The sequence below is a fragment of the Pyrus communis genome, chromosome 2 (genome assembly GCF_963583255.1).
Source record: "Pyrus communis chromosome 2, drPyrComm1.1, whole genome shotgun sequence".
Taxonomy (NCBI): domain Eukaryota; kingdom Viridiplantae; phylum Streptophyta; class Magnoliopsida; order Rosales; family Rosaceae; genus Pyrus; species Pyrus communis.
In genome coordinates, this window is record NC_084804.1 from 13,133,407 (window position 1) to 13,160,962 (window position 27,556).

The following is a 27,556-nucleotide window of genomic DNA, read 5'->3' on the forward strand; positions in this document are numbered from 1 at the left end:
ATTGTTTAAACAAGGAGTTGGAATATTATATCAATCGCCTTACTTTTTACCACGTGGTAATTATCATTACGTTCAAACAAAAATAGACGTGAATTAACTTATTTTACTGCCATTCCTAATATGAAAGTGATTTCTGCACATTTTTTTTTCCTTTGCACACCAATGCGTATTTCTAACCTTTTGAATTGTATAAATCAAGAAAGAATCAAGTAACCAAGATAAATAAGGATGCGCAGGAAAAAAAGAGTATGAAAATCATTTCTCGGAGGTTTAAGAAGTGTTTCTTATCCATTTCTTTCACCAATGTGAAGTATTATGACAAGCATTGTTTAAGTTAGGGCCACTGCTATTTGACAGCAGTTTTTCATTCAAATTTAGCATATGATCACAGTATATCAGCTAATCAAGAAACTATAAACAGATTACTCTACAGATTATACTTCTTGGAACTAAAGTTTCCCAAGCATTAATTAGCTAAAAGGTTTCAATTTCCACTGCAAATTATCGCTTCGAAGCAGCTTATCTGATCGAAGCGATTAGCAACTATGACGCTCCTAATCTGGAACTAATAATTATTTGGGGCATTTGCCTTATTAAAAGACCATGAAATCCACCATTTGCCCTAATATGGGCCTGTATACACCAAAAAATGGGAGGTCTATCAGCTAACCACTTAACTGTTAGAAAGGGGGAAACTAAGCATTGCCCTTGAACGTTTGTGTTCAAGAGTCTAACATGTCTTGATCTGCATCTTCTGAAGCTGAGAGGACATTCACTTCTTCTTTGTCATCCTCCCAGTTTGCGTCTTCCAATTGAGGACTCACGGACCTCTTCTCTGACTCTGCCCCTGACCTTCTCCGGTGCTCTGAAATATTTCACGAAAGCAAACAATTAAAGACCGGAGACGCATAAAGTCTGGGCAATGTGAGGCAAGAGAAGAGGAAAACATACTTTTGTTGGTAATTGCATGACGAGTCATGGCCAAGAATTCGTCCCACTTGAATTTCCTGAGTTCTTTCTTCTCCTCCTCAGAAAGATCGAAATTTGGTTCCCTCCCACACATGAAAGCTGCCCTGAACACAAATAAAGAAACTAACAAAGTTTAGATGTGCTATAAAACTTATAGCATTTGTCACAAAAAGCCTGCCACTCATTTTCCCATTTGGCTTATCAAGTTTCATGTTTTTGAATGTCGGGGATTGGCACGAACCACTATATCATGTTGGTAGTACAGGCACAACAGGCCTTTAGATGGAATGAACATTTTAGGATGGCATGTCCTATCTGATGACCCAGTCTGGTGAACACGGACTAAAAAAACCAGTGAAGCAACAATGAAGACTAAGATTTGTTTTATTTGAAGGTGTTTTTAATGACATGATGAGGAACCAATGATAAAGAGAAGGCGCTTGCTAGTCGGTAGACAAAAGAAAACTGCAATGATTTATGATTTTCAAAATTATGCACAACTAAAATATCTAGTATAAGCTGATCTTTCCTCAGAGTGCTCATCAAATAAATATTGTTCGTAGTGACAAAAAGGCGATAGTACCTGTCGTACAAATGGGCAGCCTCTTCTTGTGAACCAACAGTGCCTAAGTGGATTTGTTTCTTGTCAACTTTTATTGCTGCCTGCCACTTCATATTCTTGAAATAGACACCTCTCATTAGACATGGTTCCTGGTTCTGAGCATGCTTTCTGCGATGTCGCTTTCTGCGTTTGATTGGTGGCCCTGCAAATAGCATTTTATGTTTTAGAAACGATCAACCGGTAACATTGGCATAACCTCTCAAGCTAATTGTAATGGATAAACGTATACGTTATCTTTAAAATTTCCATTATCAAGATTCAAGAATACGCTGTGTGCCAAGATATTTCTATTGGCATATATACCAAAAGTTGAAAACAACTGCAAAATCAAAAACTCACATCTTCTCTGAGAAATGAAATCGCAAAGACAACCACAAAGTAGCTCATAATGTAAAGACGGAAAATACAAGTTTCAAAAGGATGAGTTCGCAAATTTGTGCGTCCAAAGTCCATGATATCCAGCATTCTAATCTGTAATATATAATTAGAAATGATAGCAAATTTAATATACACAACAAACCTGCCACATCGTGCTGCTCTTTGGATAAGCTAGAACCAGATGCAGTTGAGGATCGAAATTCTGCTTTCACAATGGTATTCTGGTAATAAATAAAGCAACAGATAGAATGAAGCCAAGAAGCCAAGAAATTATTGAAAGGAATCCAGAACTCTAGTAAAATCTCCCAGATAGAACTTTCGAGTTTCTACTTATGGCATATATTTTTCCTTTTTTGGCTGAACCAATTCATTAAAATAAATATTATAGAAGAAAATGCTGTTTTTTAGCCTTCTTGATCAAGCAACTAGCAATTAAGAGCATACTTGGTGACAAAACCAGGCCTAGGGGCACCAACATCTCAAATGGTTTATTGCTTATGAAAATCCTTTTCTTGCATTAAAAGAAGGGAACTGTAGTTTTCTTTTGAAATATAGAAAGTTTGGAGCGCACAGTGAGAATTTTGTAGTGCCAGTAACAATCCCCTAAAAGAAATATTGTTATAATGAAAACGGTTTTTTAGGTCTTATATGGTGATCATTTCCATCTTACCATTTTGCTATAGGTACCCTGCTCAGCTTACGCTACGCTATCGAGACATGCAGCCTACGGATTTTTGTTCTAAAGCATATATGGAAATTTTCTCTTACCATACATACATATAGGTTAACAGAAAAACATAAAAACCCTGCCTGACGAGTGTCCTAAACAAGCTAATAAGACCTTCAAAGAAAACAGTTGCCCATCTAATGTACGTAATTTAATGATATAGACTGATCGACAATCTACTCTTACCCCATCTGGTTGATTTACATCATTTGCAGGCATGGGATGCACACTGACAGGATTCGTACGGGTGAAATTTTGAGAAGTGGTTCCATTGTTGACAACCCTAGGAAGTGGATCCAGAACCGGAGGTATCTCTGCAAAGACAAAAATTGGTGAAGATTTCGTTTAAGCATAAAAAATAAATAAATAAAAAGTCATCAAACTGAAAATGTATCACAAAGCGCTGAAAGGTTACGACACAACTTAAAACTCAAAGAGGATTAGCATGTGAATTGCTAAGAGTAGAAGAACAATACATGCTATTCAATAAAAACAATCAACTATATGTTGTATAGCACATTTCCACTGATTATTACCACAGCATAGTCCCAATCCCAACAGTCTGCGCCTTCTTAAGCTCACCATGGTTGATTTCAACTTGATTATCGAAGCACAACACTCGCTTGGCGGCCTTTTTCATGCATCACCCATTCCTTGGACAAATCAAGTAGACATATTACAACGAAAAGTAAGGTTACAATTTCAAACGGGGTACGACTTAACAATTAAAATGTCAACAAAAAACATAATAATGTGTGAACAAGTAAATCAAAACACAATGCCACTAACTATAGAGAACCGCATTAAAGGATGAAAAACTTCAGAACATACATTTCTTAACTACATCATCGAAATTCATATGCAATGTGAATGCAGGTCAAGGCACTTCTGAAGAAACTACTACAATACTATTTACAAGTGATCAAGGATAAAACACCACCAAGTGGTCACATGATCTAAGATTATATTTTCGATTTCTATTGCTACAACAGAAAATTATTCCAACAAAGCCATAAGGAACTCAAAAACTCCAATCATAAAAGATACACATGAACTTCCCCTGATATTTTAAACACCTTATGTGCCTTGATTAAAGTGAGCAGACAAACAATTGTGCTTGTACAATCGAAAACAGTCTCAGGTCGAATTAGAACACATCGAAATCAACAGAGACAAGCAAAATTCATCCAATCACTTGACTTCAACATCTCTCATTCAGGCATCTTTTTTTTTTTTTTTTTTCAGAATTGCAGTAATTGGCGTAAGGTGACAACAACAAACTCAGTCATATTTATCTTGCAAACAGAAAACCGAACCATCTATCATGTAGGATGGATTAAAATCGAAAAAAATCCAAGAAAACCACAAAAAAAATTGATAAAAATTCCAAATGTCTGACCTTTGAAAGCTAAGTCAACCCACCAACCTACCACCTTTCATGGAAGTTTCATCACCAGAAGAACAAAACCCAAAAACCAAAATTCAAAAACAAACACACAACACACACACACACACACCAAATCAAGAGCAACACAAAAACCCCAAACGAAAAAAAAAGCCCTCCTTTGGCTCCAACCTCGTCAAGCCAAAAAGCCCAGGGCCACAAACACAGTCAACACGCCATGAAGACGCAACCCATTAGACAAAAAGACGAAAGTAGCCATTGGGAAAGAGAAAGGCAGCTCCTTTTTACCTGAGGAGGCAGAAAGGTGGCGGTTCTTGGAGCTGGGACAGAGGCAGCGGAGAATTAGAGGCAGTTGTAAATTTAATTAAATTCCCTGGAAAAAGAAAAGAAAAAAGGATTGGGATTTTAAAGGAAGGGAGGGTGGTCAGCGAAGGAAGAGAGAGAGTGTGTGTGTGTATAATTGTATTTGTGTCTCATGCATCTACCACCTTTTGTTTTTTTATTTTTTTATTTTTTTATTTTTTTTAAGAAGAGAGGGGTGGTGGTACTGTGGTAGGACTGATGAAGAGGGACAAGTCTCCTTAGAGAGAGAGCAATACCTGCGCGTAATTTGGTTTAGGGTTATAATTCCAGTTTTACCCTTTGAACATTTGCGATTGGTACCTTGGTTGGTTGACATTATATTTGAGATGCTATGAGTTGACCAATATACCCCTTAATAATTTTGGTCTGGGGTCTATGGGTTGATGATGTCTCCAAATCCAATCATGCTTGCTTGCGGGTGAAGCAGAAAAGGGTTTTCTTCTAAAAAATTTTCTTCTTTTGGGTAAATATTTGTTCTAAAAGTTGTTGAAGCCCCATGTGGTGGATAACAAAGTGAGAGTCATAAGATATGTCTTGGTTAATTAAGGCAAAACCCTTATTAGGAAGGTTATATTTCCTTCTTTGTCCCTTTGATTTGAGGTTTTCTTTTCCTTGTTTGTCGAAACAATTAGGGATGCTATAAGGAGGGAGATAACCAACGATCAAGTTATCCATTTCAAGCAATAATATACCTGGTGAATTCGCAACACCACAGTCTCCAATACCAATGGGCGTACCAAAGCCAATCCTTCATCTAGTTTTTGAGCAACTCTTGTTTAGTAACATGGAATTGTAAAAAATAAATCTAACCTTTCCAAAATCGGAAAAATGAAGTCATAGCTGACTTTAATAGTAAGTTTCTCCTCTTTTGCATAAACAATATGCTCAACTTTACAACAGGTCCAAGTCCAATAATGAGCGTCATCTTTTCTATGCTAGCAGTGACCACTATTAATAAAGATGATTAATCCATATGATTCCCTTATTAGAATCCATATAGAACACCAAAATAGTTTCCTTATCAAATTATAAGCAGTAAAAACCAGATTACATACTAAGTCTATTTCCATGTAATTAGGACAAAATAATCCTACTTTCATAAGACTTTTATGCACCAATTTGAATCAATCAGCTATAACAATTACTTTCATACTCATATTCTTACAAGAATATGAATGAAAGAAGTAATGTTCACTCCTATTTTCATGTGATCTTATTACTTATTGACACGTTAAGGAATTAGAACAAAAAGGGGCTCCACACAAAATCAAGAATCAAACGCCTAATTAATTGGAATGAGGATCTTTATATGGTTGATACATATTCTTTGCCTTATTCGGAGTATGATAAGACGCATGCATTAACCGAGAAAATCATTATCCCCAAATGCCAACCTCATTAGAACTATTTTAGAAAACATTTCAAGTTCGAACCTATACATGTATTTTTATTTCTCACACGTGAACGTTGAATAAAAAATTGAACAATAAAAAGGGTAGTCCCGCCATCCGAACGGAAATTCCGAGTGCCGTGCAGGTGGGATAACGAAACAGAGCGAGGGCCAAAGGGGTAAAAGGGTAATTAAAGAGATAGCGAAGGGTGGACAAAGAGGGGGTTAGGAAATTATTATTAGTGTTGCGTTGGTTGGTGGCGAGCGAAGGGCACCGACGAAACGGTGATTGGGTGGACGGCCTGCCAGCATATAGATAACGTCCCGCCAACCACACCCCTAATTCCGTACTTTTACAAATCAACCCTTTTCTAGAACCATAAAGTTTATTTTCTGCCTAATCATTGCCCTAATCAGTACTCAATGCGTCTAATCAAACTTAAAATTTGTTGCACATGCGTTCCTCCATTTGAACTTGATATATAGCGATGGCTATCACTGTTTTTAAGAGAGTGACTTACGTGAAACAAAAATGTTAAGATAATAATGTTTCAAATTAATTATGAGAGTAAAAATTAAAAAATGTGACAAATGAAAGATTAGAAACACCATCGCCCTAAGTCTCTAAGGGTGGCATTATGAGATCATTGTGCAAGAGTTGACAAACATGTTTGGCTAGGTTACACTTTTGATCTCGATATTCTAACTTTATTTTTGTTTTAAGTACTTCATGCAATTTTTTTTTTCCAAATAATACTTAAGTATTCACTAGTGGCTGCTCTATATGCTCTCATTTTAATTTTGATCCAATGATATTTTAACACATGTTTTACTACTTTAAAAAATAATAGACATGTTAACTAATTTTTCTTAGGCTCTAAAACAAAAAAACATGTGACATTTTTTTAATTGAGCCAAATTAGAAAATGAGTACCTAAGTAATCTTTTTTTTTTTTTTGGCTAATGCTAGGGTAACCAAAAATTTTAAACCATATTTGCAAACCAAATGACGTGATTGTAGAATGTAAGATCCCACATCGCCCAGGGGTGATGATCTTGTAAGCCTTATCTGTATATTCTCATCTCTATCTAGCACAAGGCCTTTTGGGAGCTCACTGGTTTTGGGTTCCGTAGGAACTCCGAACTTAAGTGAGTACGGGGTGAGAGCATTCCCAAGATAGGTGATCTACTGGGAAGTTCTCGTGTGAGTTCCCATAAACAAAACCATGAGGCCGGGGCCGGGGCCCAAAACGGACAATATCGTGCTACGGTGGAGTTGAGCCCGGGATATGGTGAGGGCCCGGGTTGGGATGTGACAATTTGGTATCAGAGCCAATCCCTGGTTGGAAGTGTGTTGACGAGGACGTTGGGCCCCTAAGGGGGGTGGATTGTAAGATCCCACATTGCCCAGGGGTGATGATCATGTAAGCCTTATATGTATATTCTCATCTCTACCTAGCATGAGGACTTTTAGGAGCTCACTGGTTTTGGGTTCCGTAGGAACTTCGAAATTAAGCGAGTACGGGGTGAGAGCATTCCCAGGACGTCGGCACACTTCCAACCAGGGATTAGCTCTGATACCAAATTGTCACATCCTGGCCCGAAATGCCCACTAGGACTCCGAATCGAGCTGTGTTGGCTGACACCTGGGAGGTGCCGAAGCCAAAAAGTGTGATGATGTGGAAAAATGTGAATAAATTTAAACCTAAGAGTGTCTAAATACCAGAGTGCACTGGTGAGCAGGAATGAACCCACTTCACACGTGACGTTAAAGCATAAGTAAGTACGGTGGAGTGGATAAGAATTATACCCTTAAAAGTAACCACCTATCCTGAGATTTGCTAATAATCCTCGTCGGGCCCCTAAGGGGGGTGGATTGTAAGATCCCACATCGCCCAGGGGTGATTATCTTGTAAGCCTATATGTATATTCTCATCTCTACCTAGCACGATGCCTTTTGGGAGCTCACTGGTTTTGGGTTCCGTAGGAACTTCGAAGTTAAGCGAGTACGGGGTGAGAGCATTCTCAGGATGGGTAACCCACTGGGAAGTTCTCGAGTGAGTTCCTAGAAACAAAATTGTGAGGGCGTGGTCAGGGCCCAAAGCGAACAATATCATGCTACGATGGAGTCGAGCCCGCGATGTGGTGGGGGCCCGGGGCGGGATGTGACATAGAATGACTGGATTATTAATTAAATGTTAAATTAACGTGCTTGTTTCTTATTGGTGACACATCATTTAGCTTGTAATTTAGTTTAAAAATTTTGGTCTTCCTAGCATTATCCTCTTTTTTTTTTTTTTTTTCATACTAATGCACTTGAAGTTAGAGAACCTTAATAAATAAGTACTTGTCAATAAAGCTTGTCAATGAAGTTAAATGAAATAGAAGACTTCATTATAATCCTTGCCAAATATGATTTTTAGACTAAAACCATGAGTAAGATCAAAATATAATTTTAGTCCCTAGATACATTAATAACCTTATTTATTAATTACATTTGCATTTTTTTAATTATTTATCCTTTTTCTTCGTAATTTTAATGTATTAATCTTATTTCATTATAATTATAATTTTCATTTCATTTATCGTAATTTGTTGTAAACATTTAGATAAACTAATTTTTGTTATACAATATATTTCGATGTACTTTGTCTTCTTCATTTAGGTACATTAAATTCATTATAATACATTTCGGTGCATACATTTAAGTGCACACATTTATGTACATACATTTCGATACAAACATTTAGGTACATTAATTCAATATAATACATTTCGGTACATACATTTCGGTGCATACATTTCAGTACACACATTTAGGTATATTAATTTAATATAATACATTTCAGTGCATATATTTCAGTACATACATTTCAGTATTAATATTTAAATACATTAGTTCAATATAATATATTCTGGTACATACATTTAGGTACATTAATTGAGTCTAACACCAGGTTTGTTTTAAATTTCAATCTTCTTGAAGGATTAAAGTTAAAAAACCCTGCTTCGATATGTACTTGACTCTATTTTGAGGCATTTTAACAAGGTCAAATTGAAGTCTTTGTCGTCAATTTATTACGATGTTCTTTACTTTCGCGTTAAGATATTTTATCAAACTTCTTGTTATGTTTTAAGCAACATGTGGTAATTGAATAAAAAATATGAGCAATTATCTACATTGAACTGAATCTGTCAGTGATTCTGACCAACTTCATTAAATGACTACATATGGCTTATTTTGATGGCGAACTAAACATGTACTATTGGAAAAATTAAAACGACTACGGGAAAAATTAGGCCAAACAACACTGGTCAAAATGTTGCCCAAAATGTAGTGGCAAAAATCAGTTGAGTCAGTCGTGTACTTGAGCATCTTTTACTTCGCATTGTTCCTGTTCATAGATGCCCAGGTGGTCAACTTTGGTCCCTTTCACATGGCCCACTCTTTCTCGGACGCATGAAATCAGACGCCACGTATAACATGATAGCCACATACCGGCCGTCCGATAGAATGGGGGTAAGAGGGTCTAGTCAAGTCATATGTATGTTTTCAGCGAACGAAACAAAGATCTCCCGTAGTCTGAATCGTTCATGATGTCATGACATAAAGGCGGGCTAACATTGGAAACTGCGTGTAGTCGGTACTCTTTTTTCTTTTTTTTGTTGTCGAAAACGATGGTTTATTAAGCAGAAAATATGTTATAGGCTAACTCAAGGGAAGACAAAATTACTCAAAACATACTGGGGAAATCAGAAACGCAAAAGCCTAATCCAATAAGCAAACAAACTAAGATCCTCATCCCTATCCTCCAAACAAATAAAGCAGCTCCCGTCGTCGCCGTTGTGAACATCTTGCCAGCATCAAGGCAACAACACTAGAAAAAACAGCTGAGTGGTCAACTCGACCAAGACATTGTAGCACAAAAGTTACAAATTTGTAACCAAAAGCACACCACAATCAGATTTCGTCATCAGAAATGTGAAACTAAGAAATAGTCACTGGATCCAAATTTCATTCATCAACCCCTAAAAATATATAGAAAAATAGTAACACATACATAAAGGTGAGGCTAAGGGTTACCTTACTTTGGTTGAAGTTGCAGAACACTTGGCCTCGAGGGGATTTAAGCATGCTGGTCGGGGAGGGAAAATGAGGGAGGGAAATAGATCTGGCATCCATTTTAGGTTCAGAGCCCACACATCAAAGGAAAGGATGGGGGTGGGGATGGGTCATGAAGAAGGGAGGTAAATGGAAGGGATGGGGGGAGATGGAGGTTTGGATTTGATAAGGCACGAACATAGGAGAGAGAGGGTGGAAAACTAAATAACAAAAGGCAATGAAAACTAATGAAAAACGCCGGAGATGCTGCGATGAACACTAAGAAAGGGTCATGAAGGCCAAATTCGAGACAAGCTCAAAAGAAAATTTGAGACCAATTAAGCTCAAAGAAAACTGAGACAGAGCTAAAAAAGAAAATTGAAATACGAGAAAAAGGGAAGAAGATAAGGAGGAGAAAAAAGGGGGTTGCCACCGGCACCCAAGCCAAAGGGCTAGGGTCGGCAAATGTGTTTGTGTTTTCGGTGAGAGAGATCCATGTTGGCTATTTCTTAGTCAGTACTTTACATACAAGGTTTTGATATGGAATAAGATGCCTCATTAATCACGAGAGTAATGGTACATGTATTATGTTTAGGGAAGTGTTATTGATACTCCAAAAATCTCATTCTACACTTCTCACAAGTGTATTTTTCTTTCCAAATATAGAAAGTTTGGAATGTAGAATGAGATTTTTGGAGTGCCAATAACAATTCCCTATGTTTATATATCTTACTCTGAATAAAGATGAAATTTGCTCATATAATTGAGTTTTTGAAGAAAGTACTCATACAATATGACATATGGAGAGTAACTCAACTCCTTATAAACCTATGCATGCTCGTTCTCAACAGTTCTAATTCTATTAAAATTCCATTATTTAAGTAGTATGACTCATTAGTTTCTATGTATGTCGAAGCAAAGAAAAAAACAGCTTTTAAAATTGTCCAAAGTTAGAAGACGAGGGGCATACCATAAATCACTTATCCACTTTGTTTTTGGAACGAAGTTTCTAAGAACATAAATTTTCTTTAAAGGAATTTATGTGTCAAAAAAAAAAAAAAAAAAAAAAAAACTTTCAGCATGGGAGTGACTTATACAATCTTTTTCACTTCGTGCACACCTCTTGTTATTCTGGATCTTTTTCACTTCGTGCACACCCCTTTTATTGAGCATAATGACGTAAATCGGGCCTTAATGAGGTTAAATGTAACGTCAATTCAACTTTTTCAATCTGAAAAGTGCATTGTTAAAAAAGATTAAGAGCTTGTTTGGATATACTTTTAAAATGACTGAAAGCGCTTTTGGTGAAAATGTTTTTGGAACCAATTCTTAGTAAAAATATAAGGAAATTCTAGAAAGCACTTTTAAGTGCTTTTGAAATAAAAACATATTTTCTCTAAAAGCATTTTCAGTTATTTTAAAAATATATCCAAAAGAGCCATAACTCTATCATTTTGACGTGGTTGCTTTATTCAATTCAATTGCTAAAAAAATTTGATACGTTGGTGGATAAATAATCTCTCTTTAAGAAACACCCTCCAAACAAGAAATTGGCCTTTTTTATTAATCATAAAGAACTTAGTTGAGCTTTTTCTCTTTTATATCCGAAAATTTGTCCAGTAATAAGACGATGTTGAGGCGGGTACTGATTAAAAACCCGGCCCACCAAATTTCCCACTTTAAAAAAACCCGCCGTACCTCCGCATTCTAACCGCAGGTAGCAGAAGCCAGAGAAAAATTAGGGTTAGGGTTTTCTCAATCGTTAGTGCCAAATCGGCTAAGCAGAGTAATCGCGACAATGATCTACGACGTGAACTCCCCCCTCTTCCGATCCTTCCTCAGCCAGAAGGGTGGCTCCTCCGACAAAAGGTCTTACCCTATCCTCAATCTTCTCTCTCTCTCTCTCTCTCTCTCTCTCTCTCTCTCTTTATGCTTTTGGGGTTTATCTTTCTTGTAAAATTGGGGCATTTTGTTTCGATTATTGCGTATATATTTTTGGTAACGAAAACTTTGGCATTCTTATTTTGTTGAAATGAACGTAATGAAAAGACTACAATTTGTTGTTGATAATTTGGGATTTCAATCAACCCAAGGAATAAGACTTTTTATTCAATTTCATGCATTTTTTTTTCTTAATCTTTCCCAGCTGAGGTTTTGCTCTAATTTGTATGTCAGTTGTGTGTTCTATCAAAAAGATTGTTTTTGATATCTGTGGATGGGAAGTTGATGATTCATGGGTTTTTCGTAGCAGTCTTGTTTAGTTTAGCTTTTGCATCGGCGTTACTAAACTCAATTTCACATTTGGGTTTTGTGTATAAAGTACACGCATAATCTATTCGAATGCAAGGTTTTATGTATATAAAGAGTATGTATGTTAAATGTGTGATCGGTTGCTAGTTTTTAAGGTGCAGCTCTCCGTTGTTCTTTTTGCTTATATAGTCTCCCAACATTACGTGTTGAGAGAGCTTTGATACAAACTTGTTCGTTAACCGCTGTAGTGGAACTCATTTTTCTTAATTGAAGCTGTCTTGAATTATCCCCTTTGGATACTTTGAACTTTATTACGCAATTTTAGATGGTGTATATGGGTTGTTAATTTTTGGAAAGTTGTATTATCTGATAAGAAAGAAAGGGAAGTTAATGTCTCGATGAGTGCTTCTGAAGGGTATAGCAGCTTTCAGTAACAGGGCTCCCCTTCTATATATTTATTTTTCGTGTTCCTTCAGTTCTTGCTGTGCTCCTTGAAACTTTAATATGTAGAATTGCATACACTATTAGGCTCTGATGGTTCTTTTTCTATTTGGTGCCCTCTGCCCTTTTAACTTTTTCCGTGTTTCTTTTTTCCTTTCCTGTTCTGTGCGATCGGTTTGTTTTCATTAGATGCGTCCTAACATATCGTTTTATTTTGTTGGGAACTATAGGAAGTTGGAAGAGCAGAAGCCGAAGGAGCATCGACCAAAGGCCAGTGAGAATAAGCCTGTTATGAATGAGTGACAACAGATTGACATATAAGCTATGAATTGGTTTAGGACCCTTGGTGTTGTTAACTAGATGAGTACTATGTGTTTAAAACAAGATTATTGCTACGTATTGGCTTTTTGGTAACTTCTTAAGCAAAAACATTTATAGTTATATGTACTTTTGACCTTTGGAATTATGATTTACGCTCATTTGAGTTGCACACAGAGCAACCCAGAAGGCCAAATGACCAGAAAACTCAGTAAAACAAGCCACGAATGGGATTCCTGGGCCGCCCATTAAGAATAAGAAGAAAACAAGCCATTTGGGTATAATGCGACGAATTTAAGACACTATTTTTTTTTTTAATTTTTGACACAAATTTTTGTGCGTTTTACTTACTAATGTATTTGGATCTTTTCGAGTTTTCCGTCTAGGGTGTTTTTTGTCGAATTGTATTTGTTTATTTTCTTTTACTACATATGAATGCTTTAATGGTTTTTTATTTGTCTAATTTTTTACGAGGATGAGGGAAGATTTAAAATATAGATAGTTTGGATCGAAATACATTATGGAGTGGGTTTCACAAAAACCTGTGCCAAAGTTGTGTTAAAAAAATAATGTCACGGATCTGCCTCTATGTGTGAATTGGTGCTTGCAATTGAATGGTTTGAAAAGTGAAATGTTGTGAAGCTAAATAGGTTGTGAATTGGTGCTTGCAATTGAATGGTTTGAAAAGTGAAATGTTGTGAAGCTAAATAGGTTGGTTTTGAATTCAGCAAGAAGTAATGGATTGGTTTCAAAATTTAGCAAGCAATGGGTGGGTGTTAGCTGTTAGCTGAATTCGATCGAGAGACAGAGTGAGGGACTGAAGGCATAGTCCCGAACTGTACCGAAAAATTGACTTTTTTTTTTCGGAAATATTGAATTTTTCTGTTCGGTTTTTGGTTTTCGAAATCTCGTCACGAAAGAGATCGGTATGGGATTCCGTTTATACTTTTAGGATCGGGGGCTTATTCTTTATTTAGAGCATCTTCAATGAAAAATGCCTAAAATGGGGGCATATTCTATTTTTTGTTGTCCAAAAAGCTCTGAAAGATGTAAATAAAATGCAAATTTACGTACTTTGGAGATCTTACCAGTTAAAGAGAGAAAAATAAATGAAATCTCAGAGCATTTCCAAAGGAGATGTCAAAATTACCACGTAGGCATACAACAGCAAAAAATGGCAGCAAACTCTCTCCAGCCGAGACTTCAATTTCTTATGTGGCACTGAGCCATTTGAAGGCAAAGCCTTTTGCTGTCAAATTTGACAGCAGATGTCAAATTCATTAAATGATTTTTAATAGATTAATATAATATATAATAAATGTTGTTATGTTTTTGAAATATTTGATTGGTTGACTTAATTACTAGACTCCACAAAAAGATAAAAAGTTTATTAAATGACGTTATTATTTAACATATCGGGTGGAGCAAAATATTGTAAAAAATGTCAAATTGCCATATAAGCTATCAACTATCATTTTGATGTTTAAAATTTGACATCTCATTTAGATATACTCTTAAATTTGCATCTTTTTCATTAGAGTAGAATTGAAATATACATCTCTCGAAAATATAAAATGAGGTGTAAATGTTGCATCTCAAATTTAAGCGTTTTCACGGTAGATGCCCTCAATAACTTTGGTTTCTCCCTCAATTGAATGAGTTGACTTTGCTAGTTTACCTTTCTTCGGAATAAACATTGGGCTTTGCCCTCCATGGCCATAAAAGTAGAAAATAAAACAAAATTTGTTAATTTATTTGATCACATAAAATTCTTGATGATTAAAAATCACAAAATTGTTTTGTCTGAACTCATATAATCTCTTTCTATACTTAATTTAAACTCTAAATATGAAATGTCTTTATTACGTTATTGCAAAATCACCGTTTAGTAGAAGATAAAATTAACAATAAAAATAAGATTTATCAATAAACCTACACAACTAATAATCAAGCCCTAAAAAGAACGACAGCACCAGTACAAATAATGTTATTAAAAAATTGATCAGCAATATAGTTTTTATATTTATGTTTATGCTTCTTTCTCTTACACCAAAAATAACAGCATCCATTACAAATGAACAATAAGTTTCTCACTGCACATCAAGGCTTCTTGTGTGTAGTGTTCTTTCCTTCACTTCTACATGTTTATCATCTCCAGCTCTCCGGCTAACATCTGCATAATATTCGGCATCTGCTATGTGTTTCACTAGGTTTTCTAAATTAAGGATAATTAACAACCCATCACAATAATTAATCTGATTTACATATTTCTATGAGGCGATATGCAATCCTGATTACCTGCAACAAATATTATGCATTCCATTAGTATGAAGTAGTATCATTAATTACAAATAAAATGCTTTGATTTCGGGTTTTTTATTATTTTAAATTGGTGTAAAAATAAATGTACGTATTGAATAGGATTTGTGAGGGTAGTTTAGGTAACAAATTTGAGTTTAAAGAGATATTAATAGTTTCATTAACAATAAAATGAGTGTCAAAAGTAAGTCGGGTGTAGTCATGTTCGTTTACCTGCATCTGACACTTCTTCTGAATTCATGGGAGTTGCTTTTCGTTACTCTTTTACAAAGTCACTAGCATATAGCATAAATTCAAAACAGCCAAAGTTTCATGACTCTGGCAAATAGCAAGTTGTTCAATTTTGGATACAGTTCTAAAAATCCCCGCTTGGCCCCGCCTAGACACTAGGCGCTACGCGGTTGGCCACCGTCCCGATTAATGTCTAGACGTTTGAAAATTAAGAAAATGACGGAAAATGATGGCTAGACCTGCTGATGCGCCCTCCTGGACCACCTAGGCACCCCCTAGCCCGCCCAAACTTGCCTAGGCACCCACCTAGGTTGCGACTCGCTTAGACTGTAAAAATTTTCACTTTGTATTTTATTTTTTTTAATAAATTGTAAGAGACTTATTGAATACTTAAATAAATACACATTATATATTTGTTCTCCATGTTTTTCCTTAAATTCTAATACTTCATAATATATATGTCATTCTATTTTGTAGTTTATGACACTTATTTACACGAAATATAATAGATCCACTTAAATCCGCCTAGTCCGCTTAGCAACCAGGCCTCAATCTGCCGCCCAACTAGCCTCTAGCGTCTTTTAGCAGAAATTATCCAAAAACACTGAAAAGTAAAAACAGTGACTAAGATTCGGAGGTGTTTGTAATATCAAACAACCTTAACCTTGCCCTCGGCAGACGTATCCTCGGAAGCAGCTTGGGAGTTGACCGGAGAAATCGCTTTAGGTATTTCCTTAGAGTCGGCCCTTGATTCGGCTCCCTTAGACGCCTCAAGCTCCGCGATTTCGTCTGATAAGCTATGAGGAATTGGAAAGTTGGCCTTTTTGATCATTTCATCACCCCATGGAGATTGAACTTTGGAATCACTAGCAGTTTGATTCCACTCTTCCTGAAGTTCGTGTACAGAAGCATTTAAACCTGGAATTTTTGCTTCCTTTTCTCCCAACTTCTTCTTCAAAGCCCCAATCTCATTTAGCTGTTCATTGACTTTTAGAGAAGCTGCACTGTTTTTTGTCTGCAATGATAATAAATCAGCATTTAGTGCATTCATTTTCTTCTTGTCAAGCTCCACTTGTCGTAGAATCTTTTTCATTTCATGGTTTAGCATTTTATTTGATTCCCTGAGTGCTATGCACTCTTTGTTTGAAGAGTCCAGTGCATATGTCATCATCGTCTTGAAGGTTAGGTACCTTTTCTGATCAATGCTCCTAGCACTCTTGAACTCATTGAAAAGATCTACACTTAAGGTTCCATTCATGCCAATGATGTATCTCTGATGAATGGCATCGAGTTTGCTCATTTCCTCTTTGTACAGTTGATCGAACTGTGCTTGAGCTTCATTTATATTGATGCCTTCATGTTCTTCATCATTTTGCTTCCTTTTCTGTTTCTTCTTTTTCTTCTTCAAATTTTTATCAACCTCTGCCATCTCATCTTTGTTTGCTTCCTCTTTTTGGTGGGAATGGTCATCCAATTTATCATCTTCAGGTTGAGCATAAGGAATGACATCACTTTGCTTTCTTTTCTTCGTTCTTGTTTTTTCTTGTTTTTTCTTCGAAGATTCTTCTTGTGGATGAGCACAAGGAATGACACCATCAATCTGCACACAATCACATTATATAGTTGTTAACTTACATAGTAATGTAATTATTTTTTGTTGATAAACAAAGTCAAAGATTGATAAACAAACCACTTCTAGAACTGCAAATTGGAATTATTTACGAATTTGCAGTAAGACACTATTTCTGAAATTGTAAACTGTTATTATTTTGTATAATTGTTTACTGACAATATTTTGTTGTTAATTGTGCTTCTAAATAAAGAGATCATTATTTTTATAGAATTGCAAATTGAAAACAGCTATACAAATGCACTATTTCTAGAAGCGAAAACATGAAATATTTGTGAAATTGTAAACTGCAAATAGTCATTATTTACTGAAATGTAGGGTGAAATAACTTGATTATTGGTCATTACCTTGATTTGTTCAACTGGGACATCTTTGATTGCTTTGTGTATCATACTTGTATCCCATCTTGCAATTGCCGGAATCATGTTTTCTCGTCCTTTGACCGTCTTAACCACATTTGTATGAAGACATATCCAATACTGTATGAATCAGTAAACTAAAGTTAGTTTTGTGAAATTTATAAAAAAACAATTCATGCTCTTCGTACTATTATTCTTATTTCTTACCAAAACAAAGACGGTGCAGCCACTAATTGTTGGTTCTTCTCCTCTATTTTTTTTCTTCTTCTGTGCTTTGTTTATCATCTTGAGGAGGTAATCTTTCACTCCTTTCGCCCAGTTATATTTACTGATCTCATCCAACTCCCCACATATCTTTAAGAAACTCCAGGTAATATACGTGCCAGAATTAGCAAAAAGAAGTGATTGGATGAGATGAGCACAGATTATGGAAGCGGTATCTTTAACACCTTGAGGAGATTGGTCCAGGAGTGATTTTTCATAGGCTTCTATTAGTTGCTTCCTTTTGACAACTTTTGCATGCTTAAAGTATTTGTCAATGAAGGGGTCCTCTTTTCCATGTTTCGTGGACTTGTCCGTGTTTGGAAGCTCCACTCCTCTGTTGTTCAGACCAAATATCTGAACAACATCATCGTTCGTTATTCCCTTTGCTTCATTATCTCCAAACTTAAATTTTTGCTCCTTTGAGTTGTAGCATTGCATGATCTTTATTAAATCCATACCGGACTTCTTCTTTCTATCCGTGGCGATCAATATGTCATCCATGTACATTTTTAGTAGACTCCAAAACGGTGTCTTGGCTAACTCGTCGCAGATGTCTTGACGGTGTTGAAGCGTAGGCTTGTACAATTGCATGGCATCTGCAAAGCCCGTCATGTTGCATCTATATTGCAGATAATCCTTCTTCTTTTTTGTTGGGCTTTTCTTAGCAAAAGTCTTTATCCTCGGTTTCTTGGTTTCTTTCATCTGCAACAATGACAGTTTAAAAATTTGACACTATTTCTTGAACTACAGTAAAATAACTCACACTATTTTTGGAACTAAAGTAAGATAACACACTATTTCTGAAACTGAACCAAAATAACCCACACTATTTCTGGAACTATAGCAAAATAACACATATTACTCTACTTCTAGCAAGTGTCTTTTACCATGTAAATAAAACCTTCATATCAAATATTAACCAATTCTTACCCTCTCTGGCTGAATGACATCATTTGAAGGCATGCGGTTTGGATCTTGAGGAGCAATTTCTTTGTCCCAAAAACTGGGAAGTGGAACTAAAGCATTACTTTCCCCTGCAAGCACCAACCAGCAATTTGGTGAACAATATTCACCTAGACCAAATAATAAATACAGAAAGATAACCTATTGGAACAATTATCAGTCACCAAAACTGATCAGGAAGCATTGACATGTGATCATATTATACAGCTCAAAACTCGCAAGAATAAACACCCTAAACACAAACATCAGCAGAACAATACAGGCCATCAAACACAAGCACAATTCAGCTAATTCTTACCGGAAACCAGTCTCATGCGTTTGCGCTTTCTTAAGCTCACCATGGTTGATTTTATGTCATTGATCTCTTGGTGGCCGTTCTCATGTACCAAGCTACTTCTTCGATAAAGAAACAGATAAATCAAAGTGACGTCTTGTATTCAAGTGGAATTGATAAAGCAATTGAAACTACTATAACATGTTTTTGGATACTGATGTAGCCTGATATATATGTATGAACAAGGTACCCCACCAAAAGAGCAAAACATAATTCAAGTAACAAATGAGAAGGAGCCTTGAAGGAACTGGCAACCAGTAAATTCATTAGCAACAGTCTGACGGTTAAAGGCACGGCGGATGAAACCTAATATTTACAATGAGCAAGATGAAAGACCACCCAATAGTCACATGATCAGAGAGTGAAACTCGATTTCAATTGGTAAAGCTGTAAATAACTGGTAAACGTTTTCGTCACACAGCTTCAAAAAGCACCTAAATTAAAAAAAAAATTCATAATTTCTGAACCCGGAAAGTTAGAGCTGTTAGTAAAATACAAAAAGCAGCAAAACCCATAAGACAAAATGTAAACTCGAACTCCAAAGACACTCTCACACAAAGCCATAACATAAAAATCAAGAACAACCCACAAAGCCATCAACAAATAATTACCCTTTTTTACTTGAATCTCATCAATGCAAAATGCCCATGGCCAGAAACCCAGTACACAATCCAGGATTGAAAGAGCCATCAAAGAAAAAGCAAATGGAAAGAGAAAGTCAGTACCTTTGCAGCTCAAGAGGGCAGAGTGAGTTGGTACCCAGAAAGTCAAATGATCAGAAAACTCAGTAAACAAACCAGTAATGAGATTCCTGGACCACCCATTAAGAGAAAAAAAAAGGAAGAAACAAGCGATCGGGAAGAAAAAAGTTGGTACTTTTTGCAGCTCAGGAGGTAAGAGTGAGACTATCAGAGCGAGTCGGAGGAATCCTTGAAAGCGGGAGGAGATGGGGATTTAAGGAAGGGGGAATGTGGAGAGGGTCTTGCTCGGGAAGACGGATGGTTATGCCTTCTGAGTTGATGCTCAGTAGTAGCCGAGAGGATCTTCCTTCTGAGTTAAAGCTCAATAGTAGTCAGTAAACTCAGTACACCCATTGCGCCCATGGAAAATTGCTTACTACCGACAACACCCAACATAACTAATGAAGTTTATTTTAAGGAATTGTTATTTCCATTTGGTAATTCAAATTTTCTGTAATTAGAAATAAAATAAGCTTGTGAAGAGTGTAAAATAAGATTTTTAAAGTGTTAATAACAATTTTCTTTAATTTATTACAAATTTGGTCCACAAATTTGGGCCTCAAGCTATTTTCTGTCCTCAATTTGTTTCAGAGTTTTTGAAAAGATAATGTTATTCACATACCTATATTTACCTCTTATATACCCTTGTTAATTTTTTTCATTGATCTTTTTCAATCCATTCAATTTGACAGCCAGAAATTGAGAACGGTGCGTGAGAGGTAAAACTAGTGTATGAATAACACCACTCTTTTTATGTGTTCAATGAGAAAAGAAATGAAAAGAGAATATTTTTCGAACATCATTTGTTGGTCTCTCAAACATTCTTCTTTATTTTTAATCATTAGATTAAATAAATCAAATAACAAAAAACAGAAATAATTAAACAAAAATATGTAAAAAAGAAAAAGTGTGTTTATCATTTCCTAATTCCTATCCTTTTTTAGTATAGTGATATCTGTGCTTGCGTGCATGATCTAACTGATATGTAGTATTAATCTCATGTCATTTGCGTTTCAAAGGAGCAAGACTTTGAAAAAGAATTTAGTCCTAAATCTTTCTGTACTCTTCTGCCTTTGGAGCTGCAAAATCCTCCACAACCGCACCACGAGCGGCCATGCTGAGATCCTCGCGCAACTTCTCAACCTTCTGCAAAAGCTCCCTCAACTGCATTTGGTTAGGTTCACCATCAGCAAGTCTACCTCTCGCATGAGCTCTACCTTTTCCCACAGCTTCTCCTGTTTTAGCTTATCCATCGTGGCTTGCAAGCTGCCTATCTTGTTCTCAAGCTGAAAGGTGCAAGACTCTGGGAACTTTACTTGGCTCAGCGAGGAATTTACTTGGCTGCTTAGAGATACATCACCCCCCTGGGTCGTTTACTTGGTTCTCCGAGGATTTAACCTGGCTGCTTGGAGATACGTCAGCTTCAAGGTCTTTTACTTGGCTATGCAAGGATTCATTTTGGCTGCTTAGAGATACGTCAGCTTCCGGGTATTTTACTAGGCTCTGCAAGGATTCAACTTGGCTGCTTAGAACTTTATCCCCTGGGTCTTTTACTTGGCTCTCCATGGATTTAACTTGGCCGGTTAGAGATACATCAAACCCCGGATCATTTACTTGATTCTCCAAGGAACTAACTTGGCTGCTTTGAGATACGTCAGCCCAAAGAGAATCCCCATTTTTCTGAAAATGCAGCTTGTGTATACGAGAGTGTCCTGCCTCATTTCCCACAGTTACAAAAGCAGGCAAAGCCAGCACCGCATCAGTGAAACTCTTAGCCGAAGCCCCTATAGCAGTCCTATTCTGGTAGTATTACAGTTGGAACATACACACATCTTATTAGTTATTAGACATCAATTTAGAAATCAAGACATACTGATCAAGCATTGAATCTTATGTACTTGAGTTTTACGAGAAATTTATGCACCAGAATATAAATCGCATCAAAACTTTCCTAATAAATCGCATTGTATCTTAAACTGTTGTTAAACATGATAAAACCTTCAAAGAAAACAGTGTTACATCTGATGTAAGTTATAAAATAATATGGACTGATTGGTAATCCATTCTTACCCCCTCTGGACGATTAATTACATTATTTGAACATGTGGGATGTGAACTTTTTGGTTTTTCATGGTTGGGATATTGCGAAGCAGTTCTGATGTCAGAGAACTTAGGAAGTGGAGTTCTCCCTGCAAAAAGACCAACAATCTGTGTGGAAAAAAAATCCTTAAGAATAAACAAAAACCTAGTGGATCAGATTGTTTCTTCTCCAAAAGAACATCAAAACCAATTAGTCATAAACTCATTACTAGTATAATCACATTTCAACAAGTATTTACCAGCACATAGTCTATAGTGTGTGTGTCTTCTTAAGCTCACCATTGTTGATTCCCAACTCGATGCAAAGAGCTCGCTTGGCGGCCTGCCCTTTCTGATGATGTATCCTTCCATAAAACAAGCAGACTAATTACCATGTAGCAGATACATAGTGAGAATGACTTAACAATTAAACTGTCATAAATCACACACATCAGACCACTTAAACAGATTGTGTTTAGCATTTCACCAACCGAATTTACAAATAACATTCGAAGCTTAAAGATTCGACTAAACTAATGTCTATAATGAATAAGAGAAACAGCACCTACCAGTCAGATCATCAAACCTTGTATTTCGATTTGGATTGCTACCACGAAAAACAAACTTATTCTCTCAATTCGGGCTATTGGAATTAAAAGGAAACAGCAGAAGCAAGCAACATCTTTTCTCTCGACTGGGTTTATTATCTTCGTTTATACAAAAAGGGGGTTTGAGTTTCAAAAGAAAAAACCCACCAACATACCCAGTCACCCAGCTAAAAAGCAAAACCCAATATCCAAAATATTAAATATACAAACCAGAACATCGATAGAAACCCAGCAACCCAACAACAAAGAAGAACCCTTGTGTCCCTTGAAGCTCACAAATGCAAAATACCCATTACCAGAAACTCAGTAAGAAAGCAAGAAATCAAAAACCCAGTAAGAAAAAACAACGAAGAATCCATTGGGAATGGAAAGTCGTTTCCTTCGTACCTGAGGAGGAGGCAGATAGTCAGATGATGTTGTTGAATCCCTGAGAAATGGAGAGCGAGCCGAATGAGACCGCTTGCTCAAAGTCTCTGCATCAACCGCGTTCTATTCTTGTTTTCTTTCCCGTTTTCTTCGGGTTCAGACCGTGAGAGCCACGGCGTCGTCTTGAGAGATCCGTGAGAGTAAATCACGGTCGTCGAACACAGGATCGTTGAATGATCTTGATTGGTTTATGACACTTGAGCTCTGATGCACTTGCCCACAGCGTAAAACTTTACTTTTGCACAAACCGAGTTCCGGTCCTTATGTTATTATTTTGGGCTTGCAGGCCTTTCGGGCTTTTCCTTGGAAGTGAACCTATGACCCAAATAAACATCCTAAAAGTTTTGTTTTTTCTTTCTTTTAGTGAAGTTTTCACTTTTCAGATGACGTATGATTACTTACTCGAAATGAAAGAAGTTGCTATTAGATAGAAAAAAATCGACCAAAACTGATGACAGGGAAAGAAAAAGAAGATTTTGAGTGCATTGAAGATAGTGTATGTGATGCACGATAAATTTGGACAGGTCATGGTTGGATTTTGATAATCTAAATTCAAGTATTTAAATACCAGTGCATCTATATACGCATACACTAGTGCTTTGAACGACTATATTTGCATGACTGAATTTGAGCAGTTTCAATTAAACCGTCTAAATACCAGTTAAGAGAATTCAAGCGATTGTAATAATTCTTTTTGTACAGTGGATTTAATTGTTAAATCATTCGATCGACTTTGTAATATAAATGCTAATTGATCTTTTGAATGATAATATATACTTACTTAGTTGTATATCAGTGTTGATCCCCACTAACATTTTAATCACCGAAAGGGATATTCTAGGAGAGGCCAACAAAAGAACGTTTCAATATACATCTCTCTTTGGACACAGAAAATCATACATCCATGACTATGAGTAGACTTCTAATGCATTGGCGTGTATAGATTTTGATAGTTTTAATTCAAAAATTCTACTTTTATCATGCATTTGTTTTATTATTTGTATCATTTATTTAATAGAAATATGACTCACATGTGTTAGTAGGCTTTACCTTTATTAGAAAGATAATATAAACAATGATATTAAATACCGATGTATCTTGTGCTCACATATATGGAAACATTGAATGCTTGGACTTTCATGGCCAAGTTTTGATAGTGTCATTTTAGTCGTTTAAACACTAATATGTGTCATACACTCCTACAGTTTAGTGCATTGAACAACTAAATTTTAGTAATTTCAGTTTGGGTGGATATTTAACAATGGACCCAATGCAATTGAAGGCTTAGGCGTGCGCAAAACAGAAAGGGGTTGGGCTGGGAAAGGTGGCAGCCCATGATGAATTTAAAAACCCTTTTCTGGCAATTAATAGGCAGCAAACATATGTGAGAAGTGACAAGTAACAGAAGGCAACTCACCTTCAGCAAAAAGCACTTTTCCATGGCATGGGTAGGTAATTAATAAAGCAGATGATGACTCACCATGCTCTGGAGGCCATCACCAAAAGGGAAAGCTTGAACACTCGTGCTAAGAAATCTATAAAAGTAGCAAAGGATACGAGCATAAGTCTCTCTGTCAACCAATCAGAAAAGCCATACTTAACTTTGTACTCAACAGCAAAAAGCTAGAAAGCCTTAGTTTGTTCACCCCCTTACCCCTTGTTAGTTGTAGGTCCACCATAGAAAGCTATCTTGTCAGTTTTTTAGAAACTCTGCTACCATCCCCTTTGTTGTAGTATCGAATCCCTTTAAATATAAACCTTGTTTGTATTTTCATTTTCCAAGACTTCAATCTTTGTAAAATACAAGAAGTGTTTGCAAGAAAACAAACATTGCCAGCCAAGATTGTAATCTTGCCCGAATCTCCTCTATTTGTACTTACATAAAGTAAATCTGTTGGTTATGCATCTTTCATTAGTTCTTATGTGATTTTTAACTACATTTGCTATTAATTTTATTTATGATTAACCCTGTTGACTAATAATTCTTGTTTTCTTGTTGTCGGCCTAAATTGATAACTAAGGAAATAACTTGAATAATCTTGATTCCCTTCGTAAACTAACATATGGTATTATAAATAAAAATTCTTTGATCTAAAAGGCAAGAAAAGAACTTGTAAACACGAAAATTCTTGTAACGAATGAAACGAGAACCCGTGTACAAAGTAGATTTGTATTGATTTGAATTTGTAGGGTTACAATCTTTGTTTACAATTTTCCTTTGATTCAATCTTCAAATTTGATGTACATGCGTAGGCTGTTGATCCAGGGGTCACGATGACTTGATCTCAGACGAACGATTGAACGATTGCCTCAAGTTTCAAGCTTGAAACAACACTTGGATGGTCTTCACCTCAAAGCTGCGGCAAAGGGTGATGTTGATGCAGGATTTCGTTGATTCAAGGGTGTCATGCCCCGATCCCGACATACGTCCAGGATCGACACGTGATATCATCAAATACCCGTCTCTAACATACCTCGCCTCCGGAAAAAAGGCAAAACATAACCTAAGATCCAACTGCACAATAATTCTTTGTAGACTTTATGGCTGCATTTAACATTCTCGTTAGACTACCTACGTACCCTAAATAGGGATCAAGCCATTCGTAGTTCATTACTTCACTACACTTGAACATTCATCACATAAGTCATTATGTCCCAACAAAATATCACAAAGCATATCATGCAATATTTCAAAGAACAAACGACGAAACACAATCATATTCTCTCGCCATATTTATCAACAAGTCTAGTCATAACAATAACAATGATATCCAACATAATAATCCCACAAGACGAATAACATTTCCACTTCATCCATCGCATAAATCATCACGTTCCCACATAAAATCACAATTCATAGCGTGTAACATATTAAAGAATTAACAAAGCACAATATTATTCTCTAGAAATATTAATCAACCAAAATAATCATAATAACAACACTCATATCCAACGTCATTCCACAATACCGTCAATTAATCAATTCGTGAATCAAGATGCACAATCTTAGCATTTAATTACGTTAATCAAGCAATAAAATAACAAAACATTTCATGAATTTAACCAAGGAACTCCATATAATTCCCCACTTGGATTATGAGTAATAAACATGGTAATTCTAATTTATATTCACAATATCTATTGTGGGTAATTCCCATCCACTCGAATTTAGGATTCTAAGATCACCTTACGGAAATGAACAAGTGCAAGGATTCCGGACCACTCAACGGAATCCAACAACATCGGGTTCCGAACCACTCAACGGAACCAAAATATCAAGCGGTTTCTCGTAATCTACCTAGACCTGTCATATGTCAATGCCTACATTATGGGATTGGTGCACTAGCAAATTAGGCACTCAGATAAGCTGCGAGGCTCAGGTGAGTGACAATAATATAAGCATGTGATACAATAATAAAACCAACCATCAATCACAATTTATAAACCTTGAATATAAATCATTCATAAGAAATCAATACCAAACTGTTGAAAATTCCGAGGGAGTCACCCAAACATCCAACAGTTTGTCTGAAACAATCACAACATCTCACAACCATATTCTCATACACACAATGAAAAGTAGGGTTAGAGCGACACAATTCGGCCGAAGCCTACATCTTTGAAGCTATCTCAATCCAAACTCAATGAAACCTAAGGTGGATACAATCCCGGACCATCACTCAACGGAATCGCAGAGTAAGAGGGATTCCAGACCATCACTCAACGGAATTGCGAAGTAATAGGGATTCCGGAATTGCGGAAGGCTAACAACCATAATGTACGATGGCTCAAAGGAATGAGACCATCACAAGTTACTTAATTTACAAAAGCTCAACCAAGGGAAATAAGGCACAAATACTAAATTTAGAACGGATCAACAAAGCTGAAATGAAACAACATCAAAGCAACAAATCCCCATCACAATGGGTTAACGGACCTCATCATTTCATCACATCATGCCATTCAAACAAATTAAACCATATTTCAATATATATACGTCAAATCTCATTTCATAAACTTAATCAAAGGCTAAGCATAAAAATAACAATTCAATAGGAAACATATGTATAACACCAAGTCATATCCACACAGGATAACAATTACGAAAACAAGGTAATCACCAATATCACATATATTAAAGTCACTCACCGAGATAAGCCGCAAAGCCTCACAGAGCCTCCATTAATACTAATTTTAACTGAATATTAAGTTCTATAATGCATTGAGGTTTGGTGACGATCCAACGGTCGAATTATCGTCAATCACCCAAACAAGTGGTGGTCCAATTTGATCACCACACCAAACAATTGAATTTTGGGAAACCGAGCTAGACATAGGTTCACAAGGTCACTAGAAGGTATTTGGAACCTAGACAACACTCGTGAACGATCCCACGCACCGCCACACGCGATGGTAGTCAAGATGGAGGGTTTGGAAATCCCAAATTTTCAACATTAACTAGATGAGCTCAAATTTACGTGATAGCTAGAGCTCAACAAGGGAAACATTTTTCACAATTAGGCCAACGATAAATTCTAACCGGAAACCGTCCAAATTCACCGGAGAATACCGGATTTCTAGGGTTCTAAACACCCAACTCTAAAATGAATACGAAAGCACAAACTAAGCATACCAACT

At 36.4% G+C, this 27,556-nt stretch overlaps 4 protein-coding genes across 4 annotated transcripts; 1 reads left to right on the forward strand and 3 right to left on the reverse strand.

Moving 5' to 3' along the window:
• Positions 1-274: 274 nt before the first annotated feature.
• On the reverse strand, positions 275-4,552 carry LOC137726799 (ethylene-responsive transcription factor-like protein At4g13040). Its single transcript, XM_068465760.1, has 7 exons — positions 4,390-4,552; positions 3,233-3,349; positions 2,883-3,010; positions 2,112-2,190; positions 1,553-1,733; positions 952-1,073; positions 275-865 (listed from the first exon to the last, which is right to left on the reverse strand). Exons 2-7 carry the CDS (start codon positions 3,279-3,281, stop codon positions 723-725), a joined length of 702 nt encoding a protein of 233 aa, XP_068321861.1. The 5' UTR covers positions 3,282-3,349; positions 4,390-4,552; the 3' UTR covers positions 275-722.
• Positions 4,553-11,658: 7,106 nt separating this feature from the next.
• LOC137726959 (wound-induced basic protein) lies at positions 11,659-13,113 on the forward strand. Its single transcript, XM_068465907.1, has 2 exons — positions 11,659-11,825; positions 12,878-13,113. Exons 1-2 carry the CDS (start codon positions 11,755-11,757, stop codon positions 12,948-12,950), a joined length of 144 nt encoding a protein of 47 aa, XP_068322008.1. The 5' UTR covers positions 11,659-11,754; the 3' UTR covers positions 12,951-13,113.
• Positions 13,114-15,933: 2,820 nt separating this feature from the next.
• LOC137726205 (uncharacterized) lies at positions 15,934-20,194 on the reverse strand. The gene is made up of 6 exons (XM_068465093.1): positions 19,791-20,194; positions 19,030-19,127; positions 18,699-18,802; positions 17,712-18,470; positions 17,493-17,624; positions 15,934-17,115 (listed from the first exon to the last, which is right to left on the reverse strand). The coding sequence occupies exons 2-6, from the start codon at positions 19,070-19,072 to the stop codon at positions 16,165-16,167; spliced, it is 1,989 nt and encodes a 662-aa protein (XP_068321194.1). The 5' UTR covers positions 19,073-19,127; positions 19,791-20,194; the 3' UTR covers positions 15,934-16,164.
• Positions 20,195-20,665: 471 nt separating this feature from the next.
• Positions 20,666-24,415, reverse strand: LOC137724791 (probable GPI-anchored adhesin-like protein PGA55). The gene is made up of 5 exons (XM_068463484.1): positions 24,399-24,415; positions 22,880-22,951; positions 22,185-22,249; positions 21,876-21,994; positions 20,666-21,605 (listed from the first exon to the last, which is right to left on the reverse strand). The coding sequence occupies exons 1-5, from the start codon at positions 24,413-24,415 to the stop codon at positions 21,162-21,164; spliced, it is 717 nt and encodes a 238-aa protein (XP_068319585.1). The 3' UTR covers positions 20,666-21,161.
• Between the last annotated feature and the right edge of the window lie 3,141 nt (positions 24,416-27,556).